The sequence below is a fragment of the Abramis brama genome (genome assembly GCF_963993115.1).
Source record: "Abramis brama genome assembly, chromosome: 11".
Lineage (NCBI taxonomy): Eukaryota > Metazoa > Chordata > Actinopteri > Cypriniformes > Leuciscidae > Abramis > Abramis brama.
Window position 1 is genome coordinate 1375001 of NC_139973.1, and position 19157 is coordinate 1394157.

The following is a 19157-nucleotide window of genomic DNA, read 5'->3' on the forward strand; positions in this document are numbered from 1 at the left end:
AAGCTTGAGACGAAGAAAAATCTGCAATCTCGTGTCTAAATAAAAATATCCTAACAGCTTTCAGGCCTTCACTTTCTCATGCGCTCTTCACCCAGAAATACTGCACACCCCAACTCACATTTGGGAAAATTATAATGCCGTGAGTCTGCGGTTGCCAATCCATTCAAGTGTATTTATAAATGATGTATAAAAGCCAGCTGATGTAAATCACAGCCTGTTCTCGGCCTAATCAACTTCATGTTGTGCATTTGTGACTTTTTACAAGATTTAAGCGATTAGCCCGAATAAAAATTAAAGCGTTAAACACACATCTGGGGACGTGTGAGTGTGTGTGTGTGTGTGTGTGTGTGTGCGTGTGTGTGAGGATTAATTATTTTATCTAATGCTAGAGGAATCAGTCAAAAAAGCCTTTGCATTCACATCGCTCACGTTTAAACACACGTTGCACTTGTGCTTTCTGAGAACTTCACACTTGTCGTGCTTTTTCATCTATTCCGTTTAATGTCTACTGTTTTTTTCACAAGATCTTTATCTTTTCTTTTGACAACTAAATTTAAAACGGTTAGTCTGCTCATATTATATTCCTAAGACTCTTTACATGTTATGCTGGGATCACACTGCATGAAGGTTAATTATTATTATTTATAATAATTGATTTTTTTTTATATATATGTAAATAATGATATTATTTCAAAATTAATACATAAATATTGTGGCAACCCTGGAATTGGTAAGTATATACTGTACCTCAAATTAATTAATGCAATGCAAGTCGCTTTACAAAATGCATGAATGTAAATGGGAAAAAGTAAGGTTTTATTATTTAGTTAACAATAACTCTACAGCATTTATTCAGATCCATTCAATTCAATTCACATTTTTGTATAGCGCTCTTCACAATACACATCGTTTCAAAGCAGCTTGACAGAAAATGCATGAGTCCACATTACAGTTTAGAGTGATCTGTTATCAGAGGAAACTGTCTAAGTTATGTATTTCAGACATGTACATATACAAATCTCAGATAGCTAAAAATGTATTAAACATTTCAATAATTTATGCAAAAAATGCATTTGAACAATGTAATAATTTAAGGCAGAAACAAGCTAATTAAAGTAATGAATACTTGTTTGTCAAGAAATGATTATGACAGAAAATTGTTTATTAATCCTAGTTATTGTTAATTTCAATAACTAGGAACATTTGCTAATCCATTATTAAAATCATAAGTTGTATCTGATAACATTAGTTAATGCACTAACTTTAACAAAGATTACTGAAACAAATGCATTGCTCATGTTAACTGATGCATTAATTAATGTTAATGTTAAACGAGATCTGTTAATGTGTGTTAAAGTGGCTGTTTATTGTAAATGACTGCATTGATGTTAGATGTTGCAGTGCTGATGTTATGTGTTGTGTGTATTGATGTTCTCTGTGCTGATGTTGTGTGTTCTCTGTGCTTGTGTGTGTGTTGTGTGTTCTCTGTGCTGGTGTGTGTGTTGTGTGTGCTGATGTTCTCAGTGCTGATGTTGTGTGTTCTCTGTGCTGATGTTGTGTGGTCTCTGTGCTGGTGTGTGTGTTCTCTGTGCTGATGTGTGTGTTCTCAGTGCTGATGTTGTGTGTTCTCTGTGCTGATGTGTGTGTTCTCTGTGCTGATGTGTGTGTTCTCTGTGGTGATGTTCTCTGTGCTGATGTTGTGTGTTCTCTGTTCTGATGTTGTGTGTTCTCTGTGCTGATGTGTGTGTTCTCTGTGCTGATGTTGTGTGTTCTCTGTGCTGATGTTGTGTGTTCTCAGTGCTGATGTGTGTTCTCTGTGCTGATGTTGTGTGTTCTCTGTGCTGATATGTGTTCTCTGTGCTGATGTTGTGTGTTCTCTGTTCTGATGTTGTGTGTTCTCTGTGCTGATGTTGTGTGTTCTCTGTGCTGATGTTGTGTGTTCTCTGTTCTGATGTAGTGTGTTCTCTGTGCTGGTGTGTGTGTTCTCTGTTCTGATGTTGTGTGTTCTCTGTGCTGGTGTGTGTGTTCTCTGTTCTGATGTTGTGTGTTCTCTGTGCTGACGTGTGTGTTCTCTGTGCTGATGTTGTGTGTTCTCTGTGCTGATGTGTGTGTTCTCTGTGCTGATGTGTGTGTTCTCTGTTCTGATGTTGTGTGTTCTCTGTGCTGATGTGTGTGTTCTCTGTGCTGATGTGTGTGTTCTCTGTGCTGATGTTGTGTGTTATCTGTGCTGATGTGTGTGTTCTCTGTTCTGATGTTGTGTGTTCTCTGTGCTGATGTGTGTGTTCTCTGTGCTGATTTTGTGTGTTGTGTGTGCTGATGTTCTCTGTGCTGATGTTGTGTGTTCTCAGTGCTGATGTTGTGTGTTCTCTGTGCTGATGTGTGTGTTCTCTGTGCTGATGTGTGTGTTCTCTGTGCTGATGTTGTGTGTTATCTGTGCTGATGTGTGTGTTCTCTGTTCTGATGTTGTGTGTTCTCTGTGCTGATGTGTGTGTTCTCTGTGCTGATTTTGTGTGTTGTGTGTGCTGATGTTCTCTGTGCTGATGTTGTGTGTTCTCAGTGCTGATGTTGTGTGTTCTCTGTGCTGATGTGTGTGTTCTCTGTGCTGATGTGTGTGTTCTCTGTTCTGATGTGTGTGTTCTCTGTGCTGATGTTGTGTGTTCTCTGTGCTGATGTGTGTGTGTTCTCTGTGCTGATGTGTGTGTTCTCTGTGCTGATGTTGTGTGTTCTCTGTGCTGATGTGTGTGTTCTCAGTGCTGATTTTGTGTGTTGTGTGTGCTGATGTTCTCTGTGCTGATGTTGTGTGTTCTCAGTGCTGATGTTGTGTGTTCTCTGTGCTGATGTGTGTGTTCTCTGTGCTGATGTTGTGTGTTCTCTGTGCTGATGTGTGTGTTCTCAGTGCTGATGTTGTGTGTTCTCTGTGCTGATGTGTGTGTTCTCTGTGCTGATGTGTGTGTTCTCTGTGCTGATGTTGTGTGTTCTCTGTGCTGATGTGTGTGTTCTCTGTGCTGATGTGTGTGTTCTCTGTGCTGATGTTGTGTGTTCTCTGTGCTGATGTGTGTGTTCTCTGTGCTGATGTTGTGTGTTCTCTGTGCTGATGTGTGTGTTCTCAGTGCTGATTTTGTGTGTTGTGTGTGCTGATGTTCTCAGTGCTGATGTTGTGTGTTCTCTGTGCTGATGTGTGTGTTCTCTGTTCTGATTTTGTGTGTTGTGTGTGCTGATGTTCTCTGTGCTGATGTTGTGTGTTCTCAGTGCTGGTGTTGTGTGTTGTGTGTTTTCAGTGCTGATGTTGTGTGTTGTGTGTGTAGGAGAGAGCGAGCGCTGTCTGGGTTCTGAAGGAGAGGATGAGGGCAGTGTTTGGGGAATGGAGGTTCAGGACAGCAGAGATGCTCAGGATAAAGTAAGCGAGGGAACGGATCCCGGGAGTCCGGCTCCGGAGAACTGGATCCACACGGAAAACACACCCCGCAACATCACGAACACACACCCCGAACGCTGCGACCACAGCATGTTCAGTAAGTCTCCGGCCAAATAAAGCCTCAATTAAAACATTTTACAGTGTGTTGTTCCACGAGAATCTTTTGAACTTTTTATACTCCAGAATAAAAGATCTGAAGAACCTGTAATGAAACATCAAGAACAATTACAGAACTAAAAATGGATGAAAACTCTTTCTCAAAACCCATTATTTGATCGGACCAAAACTTTGTTTACACACATTAAAAATGCTAGATAATAATAAAAACATTTGGATGCCACACGCATGCAGCAAAGTAGCAAACTACAGTCTGAGATGTTTCATCTTATATTACTAGTGCAAAATGCCCGTGCAAAATCAGTTTTTGTGTGTGTTTTTAGTAATTGTTGGTTTGGTGCCCGTGAAAGAGACTGTGAACGCATTGAATTCAGGGAGCAGGCTAGGTTACTACAAATGATGGCTGTGAATAAACTATAATATTCAGAAGTAAACAGTGTAGCTGACTGAGTGTTTATGTATACCACAACCTTCTAAGTGCTAGTGCAAAATGCCCGTGCAAAATCAGTTTTTGAGTGTAATGAGAATGAAATATAATATTCAGAAGTAAACAGCATAGCTGACTTACAGATTCAGTTAACATCCACAAATGAATAAGCGTGTCGATTCAGGGAGCAGTGCAAAGTGCCCGTGCAAAATCAGTTTTTGTGAGCTGATCGCCGTCAAAAAAGTTCAGGAGATATTTCTTAGTGATGGCTGATTTCAACAGTTTTAATATGATAGCATTTTGAAAAAAAAAGTGTCATGAATTTATTGCATTTTTGGGGGAAAATAATCCGTTTTTATAATAGATCTTTGAAAATCCAAATCTGGATTTGAATTTTTTATGATATTATAACCTAAAGATGCTATGTGAAAGTTTGAAACAGAAAATAGTGGTTTTCATCTTGCCACTTTCTTGGTAAAGAAAACACATTTTTACTCAAATTAATCAAAATGGATTTATCACGTTCTGGAACCAAACTATAATCTTCAGAAGTAAACAGTGTAGCTGACTGAGTGTTTATGTCAGAATGTTTATTTTTAAACCACAACCTTTTAAAAATGATATATTTAACGATATCTTTAGCATTTCTCATCCAAACAACGTCAAACTTGGCACTGCACTTACTCGTGACCGTAGCGAGACACCTGTCAAGTTTGAAATCCATCGGACTAACGGTTCGAGAGATATGTGGTTAACAGACACACACACACACACAGACACACACACACACACAGACACACACACAGACAGACAGACAGACAGACGTTTCTGTAATTTATAGATAGATTATTCATATTATTTACTAGAAAAATAGTAAAAATTGCAGGATTCAATAAGTAGTACGCTAAGTAAAGTTAGTAAAGTTAGTTGTAAAGTTGAAATATCAAGTAAAAAAATAAATACAAAATTGTCAGAGAATAATGCGGATTTAAAAAAAAAAAAATTTTTCTCACCTTTGAATAAATCTGTACAAAAATTTAAAATGCAAAATAAAAACAATGTATGTCAATGATTTAATGTCAAATATCAAGTTTAAAACACACACACACACACACACACACACACACACACACACACACACACACACATATGTATATGTATATGTATATATATATATATATATATATATATATATATAATAAAATAATTAAGTGTTTTTCTCACCCTTAAATGAGTCTGTACAAAAATTTAAAATGCAAAATATAAACAGTGTATGTCAATAATGATGTCATGTGACAACAATGTCAAATATCAAGTTTAAAAAAACATATATTTATATAATGGAAATTTTAAACAGTGTTTTTCTCACCTTTGAACTGGTCTGTACTATGTTCAAAAATTAAACATGTAAAATAATATATATATATATATATATATGTGATCTTAATATATTGTATTTTGAACACAAATCCATTCAGCCTAAAGAGACATTAAAACCCAGTTTTAAGTGTTTTTCTCCACCTTGAACGGATCTGTTCTATGTTTGTAGAATTTGGGTTTTAATTTTTATTTATTAAAAAAATTTAAACTGTCAAAGACAGCACTGGCCTACATTCGTGTCAGCTTCCTGTGTGTAATCATCACACGATATGACTTGACACATTTAAAAAAAGAGTAATTATCATCATCATCGCTGTAATGACTCATTTCCACCGCCTCCGTGATTCTGACGATATTCGTTACAGAAATGCAGAAACACAAAAACTGCTGCGCTCATCAACCGTCATCATGTTTCCTCACATCAGACGAGGAGAAGCTCCTCTTCTGAAATCAAAGCTTCTCGAGATCAAACGCTGGAGTTGGTCTATAACAGCGACTGAAACACACGACATGAGAGACCAACATCTGCAAACATTTGAGGACACGCTGGCATCGCTGCTCTGCTCGTGCTTCAGTTTTGTTGGTTTCAAGGGAGAATTTCTGCAACATTCGTGCGATTTTCTCTCAAGTTTAAGCGTTCCTTCATAACGAGAGTCGCACAACCTCACAAACACAACATCTCTGATGGGAATTAATGACAACAGGCTGATATAAAGACAAAGCACTGTGACGTCGTAAACTGAACTGGTACAAAACACTATTGAAGTTTTTAAACAAACATTCAGATTTTTGTATTCGCTATGTTGTTTATTGTTTTTAGTTATTTCTAGGGGGTTAAATGTACTGTCATGAAAATAATAATAATAAATTATTAAAAATATACAAAACTATATATATAAAATTCTTCTCTTTATATATATATATATATATATGTATATACAGTATATATAATTTTTTTGTATATTTTTATAATGTGTTTACAAATTATTTTGAATAAAGATAATAATGCTTATAAATTGCCTTAATATTATATATATATATATATATATATATATATATATATTAAGGCAATAAATAAAAATTATTATCTTTATTCAAAATACTTTGCTTTTGATTTTGGAGTAAAATGTATGGAAACCCATTTTCACCATATAAGAAAAAAAAACATGCTTTGGTAAATCATAAGCATGACATAAAAAGTCAGAATTATGACAGAAAATGTTGAAACTATGAGATACTAGGTTAAATCTGTGACATAAATGTCAGAAATATGACATAATTTTAACTTTTAAGTCAACTTTTTATGTCATAATTAATTTAATCTGGATTAAAACATGTCAGCCCTAGTAATGATATCTATGTTCTGATTCTTTATTATTATTATTTTACTGTTGTTTTGCACTTTATACAGGTATTATACATTTTGTTGTATGTTGTTTTGTTGCGTTTACATGATCAGGGATCTTTTTGCTATCAGAAAAAGTAATTAAACCTGTTATCAAGAAAGTTCTCTGTTTCTTTTCCACCTGTTTTTGTGATGTAATTCCTGACGTTGATCTGAGCGTGTGTGTGTGTGTGTGTCTCAGGTCAGACTGACGCTCATGGGATGGATGATGTGCCTCATTACGACTCAGTGGTTCAGCTGAGGAAAGTGTCGAACCTGCTCAGTCCGACTCACACACAGAAACACAACGGATCCGTGAACTCGTATCATTTAGACGGCGTTCAGGACGACATGTCTCCGGTCTGCTGGTCACCGGGAGAACACGACTCACCTGAGGCCAAAGGTACACCAGCATCACCTGCAGTTTATGTGACACAGGGTTCATACAAGGAGATTAAAGGGATAGTTCACCCAAAAATGAAAATCAGCCCATGATTTACTCTCCCTCGAGTCATCCTAGGTGTATATGACATTCTTCTTTCAGACGAATACAATCAGAGTTATATTAAAAAATGTCCTGGCTCTTCCAAGCTTTATAATGGCAGTGAATGGCCGTTTCTGTTTTGAAGTCCATAAAATTGCATCTATCCATCATAAAAGTGCATCTATCCATCATAAAAGTGCATCTATCATCATAAAAGTGCATCTATCCATCATAAAAGTGCATCTATTCATGATAAAAGTGCATCTATTCATGATAAAAGTGCATCTATCCATCATAAAAGTGCATCTGTCCATCATACAGTCCAGCCACTGTAGTCACTTGGACTATTTTAAGCATTGTCTTTACTAACTTTCTGGGCCGGCAAGGTTCAATAACAGAGAAGCCTATGGAGGAGTGAGACAGCTCTCAGATTTAATCAAAAATATTTAATTTGTGTCCCGAAGATGAACGAAAGTCTGGAACAACATGAGGGAGAGTAATTACTGACAGAGTTTTCATTTTGGGGTGAACTAACCCTTTAATACGTTACAAAGTAAAATTCTAGCTTCCGGCAGGTGAACATACACAGTCTCTACTTACGCCTAAAGCGCAACTTACGTAACTTATGACGTCAGAAGTAGCGTAGAGTGTCATGGCGTAGCGTAAACATCAGCAGTGCGTCGCATTACTCGCATACATTGTGCTTAGATTTAAGTCGAATCCGTATGTTCGTTTGGCCAGAGGCTATTTATTTTAGTTGATAAAGTTTTAAATATATATATTTTTGTTACACAAACTCATCCCTTCGCTTCAGAAGGCCTTTATTAACCCATCGGAGCCTGCGGAGTTCGTTTATGATGGATAGATGCACTTTTATGATGGATAGATGCACTTTTATGATGGACAGATGCACTTTTATGATGGGATAGATGCACTTTTATGATGGACAGATGCACTTTTATGATGGACAGATGCACTTTTATGATGGATAGATGCACTTTTATGATGGACAGATGCACTTTTATCATTTTTTAGATGCACTTTTATGATGGATAGATGCACTTTTATGATGGATAAATGCACTTTTATGATGGATAGATGCACTTTTATGGACTTCAAAACAGAAACGGCCATTCACTGCCGTTATAAAGCTTGGAAGAGCCAGGACATTTTTTAATATAACTCTGATTGTATTCGTCTGAAAGAAGAATGTCATATACACCTAGGATGACTCGAGGGTGAGTAAATCATGGGCTAATTTTCATTTTTGGGTGAACTATCCCTTTAAATATGAATATTTTTCTTACACAAATGCATCAGATAAATTGAATGAATCAGATTAATCAGATAATCTCTCTGCGGGTGTGCAGACGGTGGGCCGCTAAACCCTGACGCCCCGCAGACGTGCCCGTACTGCCAGCAGACCTGCCAGCGCGAGGCGTCTCTGAGGGAACACCTGAGCTTCTGCCCGGCCCGGGACGCGGGAGACAGTGTGTGTCCTCTCTGCGGGTTCAGTTCCCCGTACCGGTCTCAGATGGAGCGGCACCTGACTCTCCATGCTCACACGCATGAGAAGGTACGTCACACACACACATGCAGGGGTGTGTTTCCCGTACAACGTCGTACAACTCGCTGCTTAAAGCTGCAGCCCGTAACTTTTTTGGGTTAAAAATGATCCAAAATACATTTTTGAGCAAGTACATAACCAGCCAGTGTTCAGAACTCTCTGCTTGCCGTAGCTCGATTCAGAACGGTGAGCTTGTAATAATGTTTTTAACTCCAGCGGTTCTGGTGGATTTCCGTGGGAAATTCGAGCATTGCGTCATTCCGTCACTTCTGTCCACATAAAGAAGAGTTTCGGCTAGTCGGCTGTGAGTGTGAGGATGCTGGAGATTTATGGCCTTTTCTCACAGCACTGGATATAATTAAACTGATCAATTTGATGGCGGATCCAGAAAGGCTCAAACGACAATCACCAGCTGGAGATTCACCCGCTGTAAAACGCGAAAGACTTCGGAGTGTCTACAGAAAAAAGAGACTCTAATCGGCCCGTGCGAAAACAAGGATAATATCGGAAGGGCATTAAATGTCGTCACGCAATGCTGATGTTGTTAACATTAACAATTTGAGAACAAAGTATAATTTGCACGGTTTGACGTGATATGATAAGCGATCGTTAGATTTAATCAGCGTGATTTACTGCAATGCTTTTTTCTCATTAGTTGATCAGAACAAAAGTGGATGTTACTTGTTCAGATTTTCACATTTTCCAGTGAAAATCCTTATGTTGGTCATACTTCCAAAAAGCAGAATCTGTGATTGCGAAAGCCAGGATCCACACCGACTGACAGCCGCACGTTCTCCTCTAAACATTGGATTAATTCGCGCTGTGCCGAGGCACAACCCACGTAAAGTTGATAATTCCGCGAATAACTGCAATTGCAGATTTCGAACAGAGAGGGCGACAAAGAGGAAAAACTACGGACTGCAGCTTTAACTAATACGATGCATCATTGAAGAAATCAATTAAAGTCACGACTGTTTCCCGAAACCGTACTGTCGCAAATTGGTCGTTCAACCATGTTGGTTAATGATGTCACGCAGGTGCTGGAGTAATAACTTCTTTTAATGAATCTGTTTGAGATCGAATTAACGCTAGATGTTTTGATATAAATTACAGACATGCATCTGAGGGCTATTTCTCATTTTTCTCAGTTATTTTGCTTTATTTCCAGATTCAATCACAGTCTCTTTCACACATGCGCACTCTTCAAAAACGATGCTTTAAATCTCTTGACAAACTAAAAGACGTAAATGACATTTGTATGTATTCTAAATAAAAGACACAGGTTGTACTGAATGTCAGCTCACTTATTCTGCTCAAGATATGGATTAATTGAGTCCACATGTCATGCAAACTAGAAACTCTTCTTCTAACCACAGGTCGAGATCTAGAGCTGTTCTTCCAAACACACAACTCTGCAATTCTGTTTGCGAATGTTCGTTAGAACGATGGTTTCGGGAAACACAGACTCGTTGAACTGCTGATAACGACGGAACTTGCGACCATATTTGGCTAACGATGCTTTTGGGAAACACACCCCAGAACGAATGACACGCATGTAGACGTGTGCTAACTGCTCATGATTTCATGTATGTCCCAGAATTCCTTGCCTGAGCCCAGTATGGAGAGCAGGAAGTTCAAGTGTAATCAGTGTGGAAAGGCCTTTAAATACAAGCATCACCTCAAAGAGCACCTGCGCATTCACAGTGGTAAGAAACACAGCCAGCAAAAGTGGATTTGAGAAAAAGTCATATTTCACACGAAATTTACATCATGCATGAAGAAATATTAATATTTTACCACCATTAGGAATTCTCTGCACATTTATATGCTAAATTCTTATTGTCTGTAATGTAATTTTTAGAGTAATGAAAATTTAAATGATCTGGAACATCATTTTAATTTGAATGTATATATATATACATATATATATTTAAATTATAAATATATATATATATATATTTATTTTTTTATAAACTAATACATTTATTTATGTATTTTAATTATCATATTCCTATTATATATATTATTCACATAATTCAAAATATTTTTCTTTTGGTTTTGGAGTAAAATAAGCCCATTTCCGCAACATAAGACAACCAAAACTTTCAGAGAAAATTACGCTTTGGTAAATCATAAGCATGACAGTCATAATTAGGGCATAAAAAGTTAGGAATATATTATATAAAAAGTTGTTGATGCAATATAAAAATTATGACTTTTTGTTATAATTTCAACTTTGTGTCATAATTATTGTCACGAGATTCAATTAATTCCTTTATATACTTCTAAAACCATTATGATGCTGAATAAAGCTAAAAATAAAAAAAATGTATGATAAAAAACATGCATAAAAATAAAAATAAAAATACACCAGTCAGATACAATTAAAGTCCACCTGTGGTAAAAAAAACAAACAAGAGTTTAATGTTGTTTATATATCTTATGTGGTGTTTTTAATATATTTTTAAGACAAACCATGTGTAAAGTCAACACCATAACTCAAAAATACCCGTTTATTGTCAACAGATTACTAGCTGTTTGATAACGTAGCCAAGCCAACGGTTAATCATAATTACTGTTAAGTGTCTGACGTTGTAGAGAGCGCATTAATATTCTTGTAGAAGAGCCTGTATGATTCACTCTTTCTCTTCTTCTGAATCAGTTTCTGTTTGAAACATATTCGTCTGAATAAAACCAATATTTCCACTTGGATCAGGTAATCCGAGCTGGAGTGGGGGAGTGATTGGGGGCGGGGCTCATTTGCATATTCATGAACCCATGTATACTAAATTAAGCAATGGTGTCGAGTTACATTCAAGCTATTTTAAGGCTTGAAGAAATAATTTTCATAGGTTAAACATTGAAATATGTCATTATGATTATCAAAGATGAGTTTTAAGGGATTAAAGGATTAGATCACTTTCAAAAAAAAAATTTGCTGATAATTTACTCACCCCGATGTCATCCAAGATATCCATGTCTTTCTTTCTTCAGTCGAAAAGAAGTTTTTGAGGAAAACATTCCAGGATTTTTCTACACAGAATGGACTTCATTTGCAACCAACTATTCCAATGTTCAAAGAAGGTTCAAATGTCCGTCTCAATGCAGCTTCAAAGTCTCGACACGATCCCAGTTGAGAAAGTCTTGAGTCTTATCTAGCGAAACGATCGGTCATTTTCAAAAAAAAAAATATATATATACTTTTTAACCACAAATGCCTGTCGTGTACCATCTCTGAGATGTGTAACGTATTGCGTAATCATGTTGGAAAGGTCGCGCGTCACGTCATCTAAGTTATTTAGTTATTTGTCTGTGTACTCCGGTTCAGAAAGGTAGGGAAGGGCGAAAAACTTCATGTCATTTTCTCCTCCAACTTCAAAATCGTCCGACATCTTTGTTTTAATTTATTATTATTATTATTTATTTTATTTTTTTGACCTTTCCAACGTGATGACGTAATGCATGGCGCATCTCAGAGATGGTACAAGACGGGCATTTGTGGTTAAAAAGTATATATATATATTTTTTTTTTTGAAAATGACTGATCGTTTCACTAGATAAGACTCTTATTTCTCGACTGGGATCGTGTCGAGACTTTGCAGCTGCATTGAGACGGACATTTGAACCTTCTTTGAACATTGGTATAGTTGGTTGCCACTGAAGTCCATTCTGTGTAGAAAAATCCTGGAATGTTTTCCTCAAAAACTTTCATTTCTTTTCGACTGAAGAAAGAAAGAAATGGATATCTTGGATGACATCGGGGTGAGTAAATTATCAGGAAAAGATTTTTTGAAAGTGAACTAATCCTTTAAGTTATCTACACGTGGCTCATTTGCATATTCATAAATCCGCATACACTAAATGAAGCAAGGTTGTCGAGGTACATTCAAGCTATTTTAAGGCATGAAGAAATCATTTTCATTGGTTAAACATTGAAATATGTCATTCTGATTATCAAAGATGAGTTTTAAGGGATAAAGTTATCGACTGAATCTCTGTGTCCACAGGTGAGAAGCCATACGAGTGCTCGAACTGTAAGAAGCGCTTCAGTCACTCGGGATCCTACAGCTCACACCTCAGCAGCAAGAAGTGCCTCAGCGGGAACGCAGCTCATTTTAACGGACACTCCCATCATGCGTACTTGACGCCAGTCTTCCCATCACCCACGTCGCCCCCTGTGGTCAGCGGGAGAAACTGCAGCCGGGGAAAGTTCCCGTTGGAGTCCGCTGTTCCCGCCTTAAGCCGGACGTGGGATCCTGTGGATGATTTGGCCATGAGGACGGGTGTGTTTAAAGGCACAACGTTGCTGCCGTTGCTTCAGTCGCGTAGTAAATTCGAACACCTCCTTCAGGAGATGCTCCGTCGGGAGGTGGGAGACGAGGCGCGGAAAAACGAGAGATCACCAGCGTGTAATAACCTGTCGTCGCCACAGCGCGCGTCTTGGCATTCGGTCCCGCAGCAAATCCTCGTGCCTTTACCGACACCATTGCAACTAGCGCAGGATTCCCCGCACAAACACTGGCTGGGAGAAGAAGGCGGCCCGACGTCACCCACGTTACCCGAACGCAAGCACCTCCGGTATGGCTCGCCAACTTATCTGGATCTGTCAATCAACACATCGCCACGTCAACCAACCTATCATATTCAGAGCGAACCTTTAGACTTATCCATCCCTAAACCTCATTCGGCATCCGCCGTGCCACGAGAGAGCAGAACTTGTAACGGTTACTCGCCGCAACGAGAACGACGCGACAGCGAGACCGTGTTTAAGAGATTGACTCCGCCCTCCCAGCAGAAGGTGGGCGGGGCTTATACAACATCGCCACTGTTTAGCAGCACGGTGTTCAGCAGCTACCCTCTCTTCAATCACATGATCCCAGGACACAACGGTCTGACATCACTTCCTCTCACGCCACCGACACCAAGCCCAGGCTTCCTGTCTCCAGTGGCGTATATGGTGGAGGCGGAGCCAGAGTCAATGTTGAAGAGAATCCAGCATGAAAGACATTCAATCATGGTAAGAGCAAACAATCAGACACCGACTGCAGCAACGGAAGAAAAAAGTTAAAATTAAAAAAAATATATATATTCATTATGACAAAAATATATTTGAAATATGTGTAATAAAATATGAAACTAAAAATCATATTCGTTATAAAAAAAAACATATTCTAAATATGGATAATACAATATAAAAATAAGATTTTCCATGCAATAAAAAAATTCTAAATATGTATAATTAAAAATATAAAAATATGACATTCATCATAACAAAAATGTATTCTAAGTATGCATAATAAAATATAAAAATGAATATATGACATTAATAAAAAATTATTATAAATATGCATAATAAAATATAAACAAAAATATATAACATTCAGCATAACAAAAATGTATTCTAAATATGCATAATAAAATATAAAAATGAATATATAACATTCAGCATACCAAAAAAATATTATAAATATGCATAATAAAATATTGAAATAAAATATATGAAATTCAGCATAACAAAAATGTATTCTAAATATGCATAATAAAATATAAACATAAATATATGACATTCAGCATAACAAAAATGTATTCTAAATATGTATAATAAAATATACAAATAAAAATAATATATTCATCATGACAAAAATGTTTTCTAAATATATAATAAAGTAAAAAAATATGATATGCATTATAACAAAAATGTAGTCTAAATATGTATAATAAAATATAAAAATATGAATGCAATGTAATGTAATGGCATGATGGCTTGAAAAGCATAGTTTCCTGTCCTGAGTAGACTCTGTTGAAACAGGAAGTTGGGACGGAACATTGACGTTATTAATATTTTTATAAAATACCCAAATAGCCTTTGATTTGCATCAAAGTGAACAATAACACTCCCTCGAGTGCAATAACTATTTTTCGGTTTATTTTCACGGAAAACAAAGACTTTTAAATGTGTTTATTTGTATAGCTCTTTTTACAATACATATTGATTAAAAGATGAAAATCATGATGTTAATGTTTATATCATCTAGTCGCATTTAGCAGATTAGAGCTGGACGATAATATAATTCAGTTTATCTGCTAAAAATATGTGTAAAAATACGGGTCTTAAACCCGTCAGAAATGGACTAAAATCCATAAAAGATTTGATTTCATGTGTTCTGCAGTATTTACAGTTAATGATCGGAATAAACTCCTGAACATAACAACAGTTATTATTTATTATTTTATCACATTTCATTAAATTAGCAAGTGCCACAAATAAAAATGATAAATCAATATATGAATATATATATATATATATGTGTGTGTGTGTGTGTGTGTGTTAATTGATATAATATCAGATTTATTCAATTTTCTTTGAAAGCACTAGTACTCAGGAATCAAATTAAATGATATTAGAATGAGAAATACTGATTTTACACTCTTAGTCATAAAAGGAGAATATGAAACATTTACACACACAAAACCATTCTCAGTCACTCACACTCACACACACATGCACACATAAACACACAAATACGCACACAAGCACACACACACACACACACACACACACACATGCACACATAAACACACACACACACACACACACGCACATGCACACACATGCACATGCACATACATGCACACACACAAGACGCTCTCCTCTGATCTTGCAGTTTTTGATGACACACACACACACACACACACATTAGTTTCCTCTTGTTGAGCTGTAAACAAACACGCAGCGCGGAGGGAAATTCCCCCTCATGATGTCAAAGGGCAACAAGAACGCGTGTTCGTTTCCACACGCCTGCACACTGATATCATCATCACTCGTCATGACACCGTTTCACACTCACACACTTCACATGTACAATATAACAAGACATGTCATCTAGTCTTATTGGATCGAGCATAACAATAAATGAATATACTGTGCATCTGCTAAATGAATAAATCTAAAATACACCCAACATGAATAAAAATAGCAAATGATGCATCATTTTAACCAGCTTTAGGCTCTTTTTGGCCACATAGTGAGACAAAAGACATTAAATCAAATTACAGTAATAACTATTTGCAAAGTAACATTATCCTGCATTTTAACTTTTTTTAAATAAAACAATTATTCATCACACATGCAGGTTTTATGGGCTCATATTAATTGATAAAAAGCATAATAATAGCACTTTTAAAAATTGTTTAGTGCTGGGCAACGATTAATCACATCCAAAATAAAAGTTTGTGTGTACATAATATATGTGTGTGTGCTGTGTATAATTATTTTGTATATATAAATACACACACATGCATGTTATATTTTACAAATTTTTGTTATTTATATTTAAAATATTTATATATAATATAAATTATGTATAAATATATATACAGTATATACATGCAAATATTTCTTAAATATATACATACATACACACATTTATGATGTAAACACAAACTTTCATTTTGGATGCGATTAATCATTGCCCAGCACTAAAATTGTCATATTTACTGTTGAGTGGATTGCAAAATATACGGCATGTCCAGTGTCCTGAAATATACGGCATTCTCATATGCATATGCATTTTAATCTACAATAATCTATAATTAATCTACAATAATCTACAATACTGATTTTTGTGACTGCATGCAGCTTTAATAATAACCCCGGCTTCCTTCTCTCGGTCCAGACTGAAGCGATGAACCGCGGCGGTCTGGAGTTTCTGTCTCAGATGGAGGACGGGATGGATGGAGAGATCGGCTCCGGGAGAAAGAGACTGAGGAAGACGGAGGAAGGATTGTACGCCTGCGATATCTGTGACAAAACCTTCCAGAAGAGCAGCTCTCTGCTGAGACATAAATATGAGCACACGGGTACGGACGTCATTCTCTGCAAACATCAACCATTTCACATCAAGAGTTAGAGCTTTAGTTCAGACGTTTATTCACATCACAAACATAAGCGTAAAATGAGATTTTAGCAGAATCTTCAGACTCTTTGGATGAAATGCAAACAATGAAAGTCAATGAGGATGAATTATATACTGTCAATTATATATATATATATATATATATATATATATATATGACAAGCATAAACTTATTTCAAGTATATATATATACTTGAAATAAGTAAAAGACATATGCATAGTATCTATATATAATTTATAGAATATATTTATATATATATATATATATATATGTAATATATAAAATACATCATACTTTATGTAAAAAATATAATATTCTTAAGTATCTTGAGTAAATGAATATAATATAAACTAAAATATGATATGTTTAAACTAAAAATATTAAATATAATACTTAAAATAAGTAGAAAATATATAGTATTTATTTATATTTTATATAATATTTGTTTATTTGATATATATATATATAAAACTTTATAATATACAATACTTTAAGTAAAAAATACAGTATTCTTAAGTAAATTAATATATATATATATAAAGTATAATTTATATGTATTTTACTCATTTTAAGCATAAATACATATAAAAATACTTAGTAATATACATTATGTATAAAACATACATATAGTATTCTGAAGTGTATATATATATAGTAAATAATATTTTATATATATTAGTGTTATATGAAATATTTTGTATTTAATCATATATATTAAATTATATAATATAATAAATATATTACATTTTCTATATATGTATAAACATAACATTTAGATTTTTAAAATATCATATATTTTTTATATTTTGTGTATATATATGTATATATATATATATATATATATATATATATATATATATATATATATAGTTTTCTTAAGTATTTATATACACAATACTTAAAAATACATACATATATATATATATATATATATATGAAGAGGTCAGATGCAAAAGCCTCTAAGTGCCATTTGAAATTTTCTTTTAAAATGAGCATTTTTATCACGCTCGTATATTTAAGTTCAGTAATTTCCCTTTAATGACAATTAATAGGTCATTTTCATTGCCATTAAAGTGAAATAACTGAACATACAAGCTTGATAAAAATGATCATTCTAGAAGAAAATTTCAGATGGCACTTAGAGGCTTTTGCATCTGAAGTCTTCATATATATATATATTGAGAGAAAGACAGAGGTATACAGGAGTCTAACTGCACTTTCTGTTTGCTCCTGTAGGGAAGCGTCCTCACGAGTGTCAGACCTGTAAGAAGGCCTTCAAACACAAGCATCATTTAATTGAACACAGTCGTTTGCACTCGGGAGAAAAACCGTATCAGTGCGACAAGTGCGGCAAACGCTTCTCTCACTCGGGCTCGTACTCGCAGCACATGAACCACCGCTACGCTTTCTGCAGTCGAGACGGTGACCCGGACGGGGCCGCTCCCGAGGGACCCGAGGAACCCGAGGGACCCGAGGAACCCGAGGAACCCGTCTTCCTCAGCGACTCCAGCATGGAGGGAACGGCCCTGGAGTTCAGAGATGAGGAGGAAGAGGAAAACTCCCTCAGAAACCACACCTACGATCGAGAAAGAGAGGAAGAAACCGAGGAAAAACCCTCCAGAAGTGAGAAACGTGAAGACATGACGGAGTGAGACGAGAGACTCTTCAGCAGGGTTTACCAAAGATGTGAAAAACACACATTCACTGACTGACACTCGCGTCCTCTTTAGTGTTCAAAGCCTGTGAACTGAGAACAAACTCAGTCGACCAAAGACAAATATATAAACCAACACACACGTTTCTCCAAAGACTTGATTCATCGCCACAATCCAGAGCGGAAAATCACTGTGAGAGGCAGAAGAAAGAAATTACTCAATGCTGATAAACACCAAGAATTAATGATCTAAGAAGAACTGCCAAGAGTAGGTCATTTTTGCACCAAATTAAATTTTATATGAAATGATATGTTGCATTAAAAGTTATGCCTGTTTTTAGGACCATTAAGAGTTTTCACACTGGCATTAAATTAAACTGGGAGAATTATATTATTATTTTTTTTTATATCAATCTGATATTACAAACAAACTATATATATACATATATATAATCTAATTTTTATTATTGCAATGCTAAAAAAAAAAAATGCTAATAAAAAAATTGTATACATGGTATTTGTGATGCCTTTAATATATGTTGATAAAAAAATGTAAAAAATAATTGCATTATGAAAATTATATTATTTTTTTATTTTTTATATCAATCTGATATAACAAACTATATATACATATATATTCTCATCTTTATTATTGTAATGCAAAAATATTGTATACATGGTATTTGTACTGCCTTTAATTTATGCTGATATAAAAATATAAAAAATAATTGCATTATAAAAAAATGTCACAATGCAAAAATCTTAATGGTTCTAAAAGTTGGCTTCATTTTCTTTATATTATATATATATAA

General features: G+C 35.4%; 1 protein-coding gene across 3 annotated transcripts in view; it reads left to right on the top strand.

Annotated features, from left to right (window-relative positions):
* The window catches only part of LOC311092151 (zinc finger E-box-binding homeobox 1), a 49524-nt gene that overhangs the window by 29656 nt on the left and 711 nt on the right, over positions 1-19157 (top strand). The window contains exons 2-8 of one of the 3 annotated variants that reach the window (XR_014608215.1): positions 3306-3512; positions 6926-7126; positions 8578-8783; positions 10372-10480; positions 12782-13791; positions 16451-16634; positions 17928-18613. Coding sequence is in view for 2 of the 3 variants with exons in the window: in XM_084128523.1 (XP_083984649.1) it covers positions 3306-3512; positions 6926-7126; positions 8578-8783; positions 10372-10480; positions 12782-13791; positions 16451-16634; positions 17928-18343 (2333 nt within the window). In the remaining variant the exon portion in view is untranslated. Of the gene's footprint in view, positions 1-3305; positions 3513-6925; positions 7127-8577; positions 8784-10371; positions 10481-12781; positions 13792-16450; positions 16635-17927; positions 19154-19157 lie in introns of those variants that run through there. The other 2 variants (XM_084128523.1, XM_084128524.1) reach the window with 2 other exon arrangements.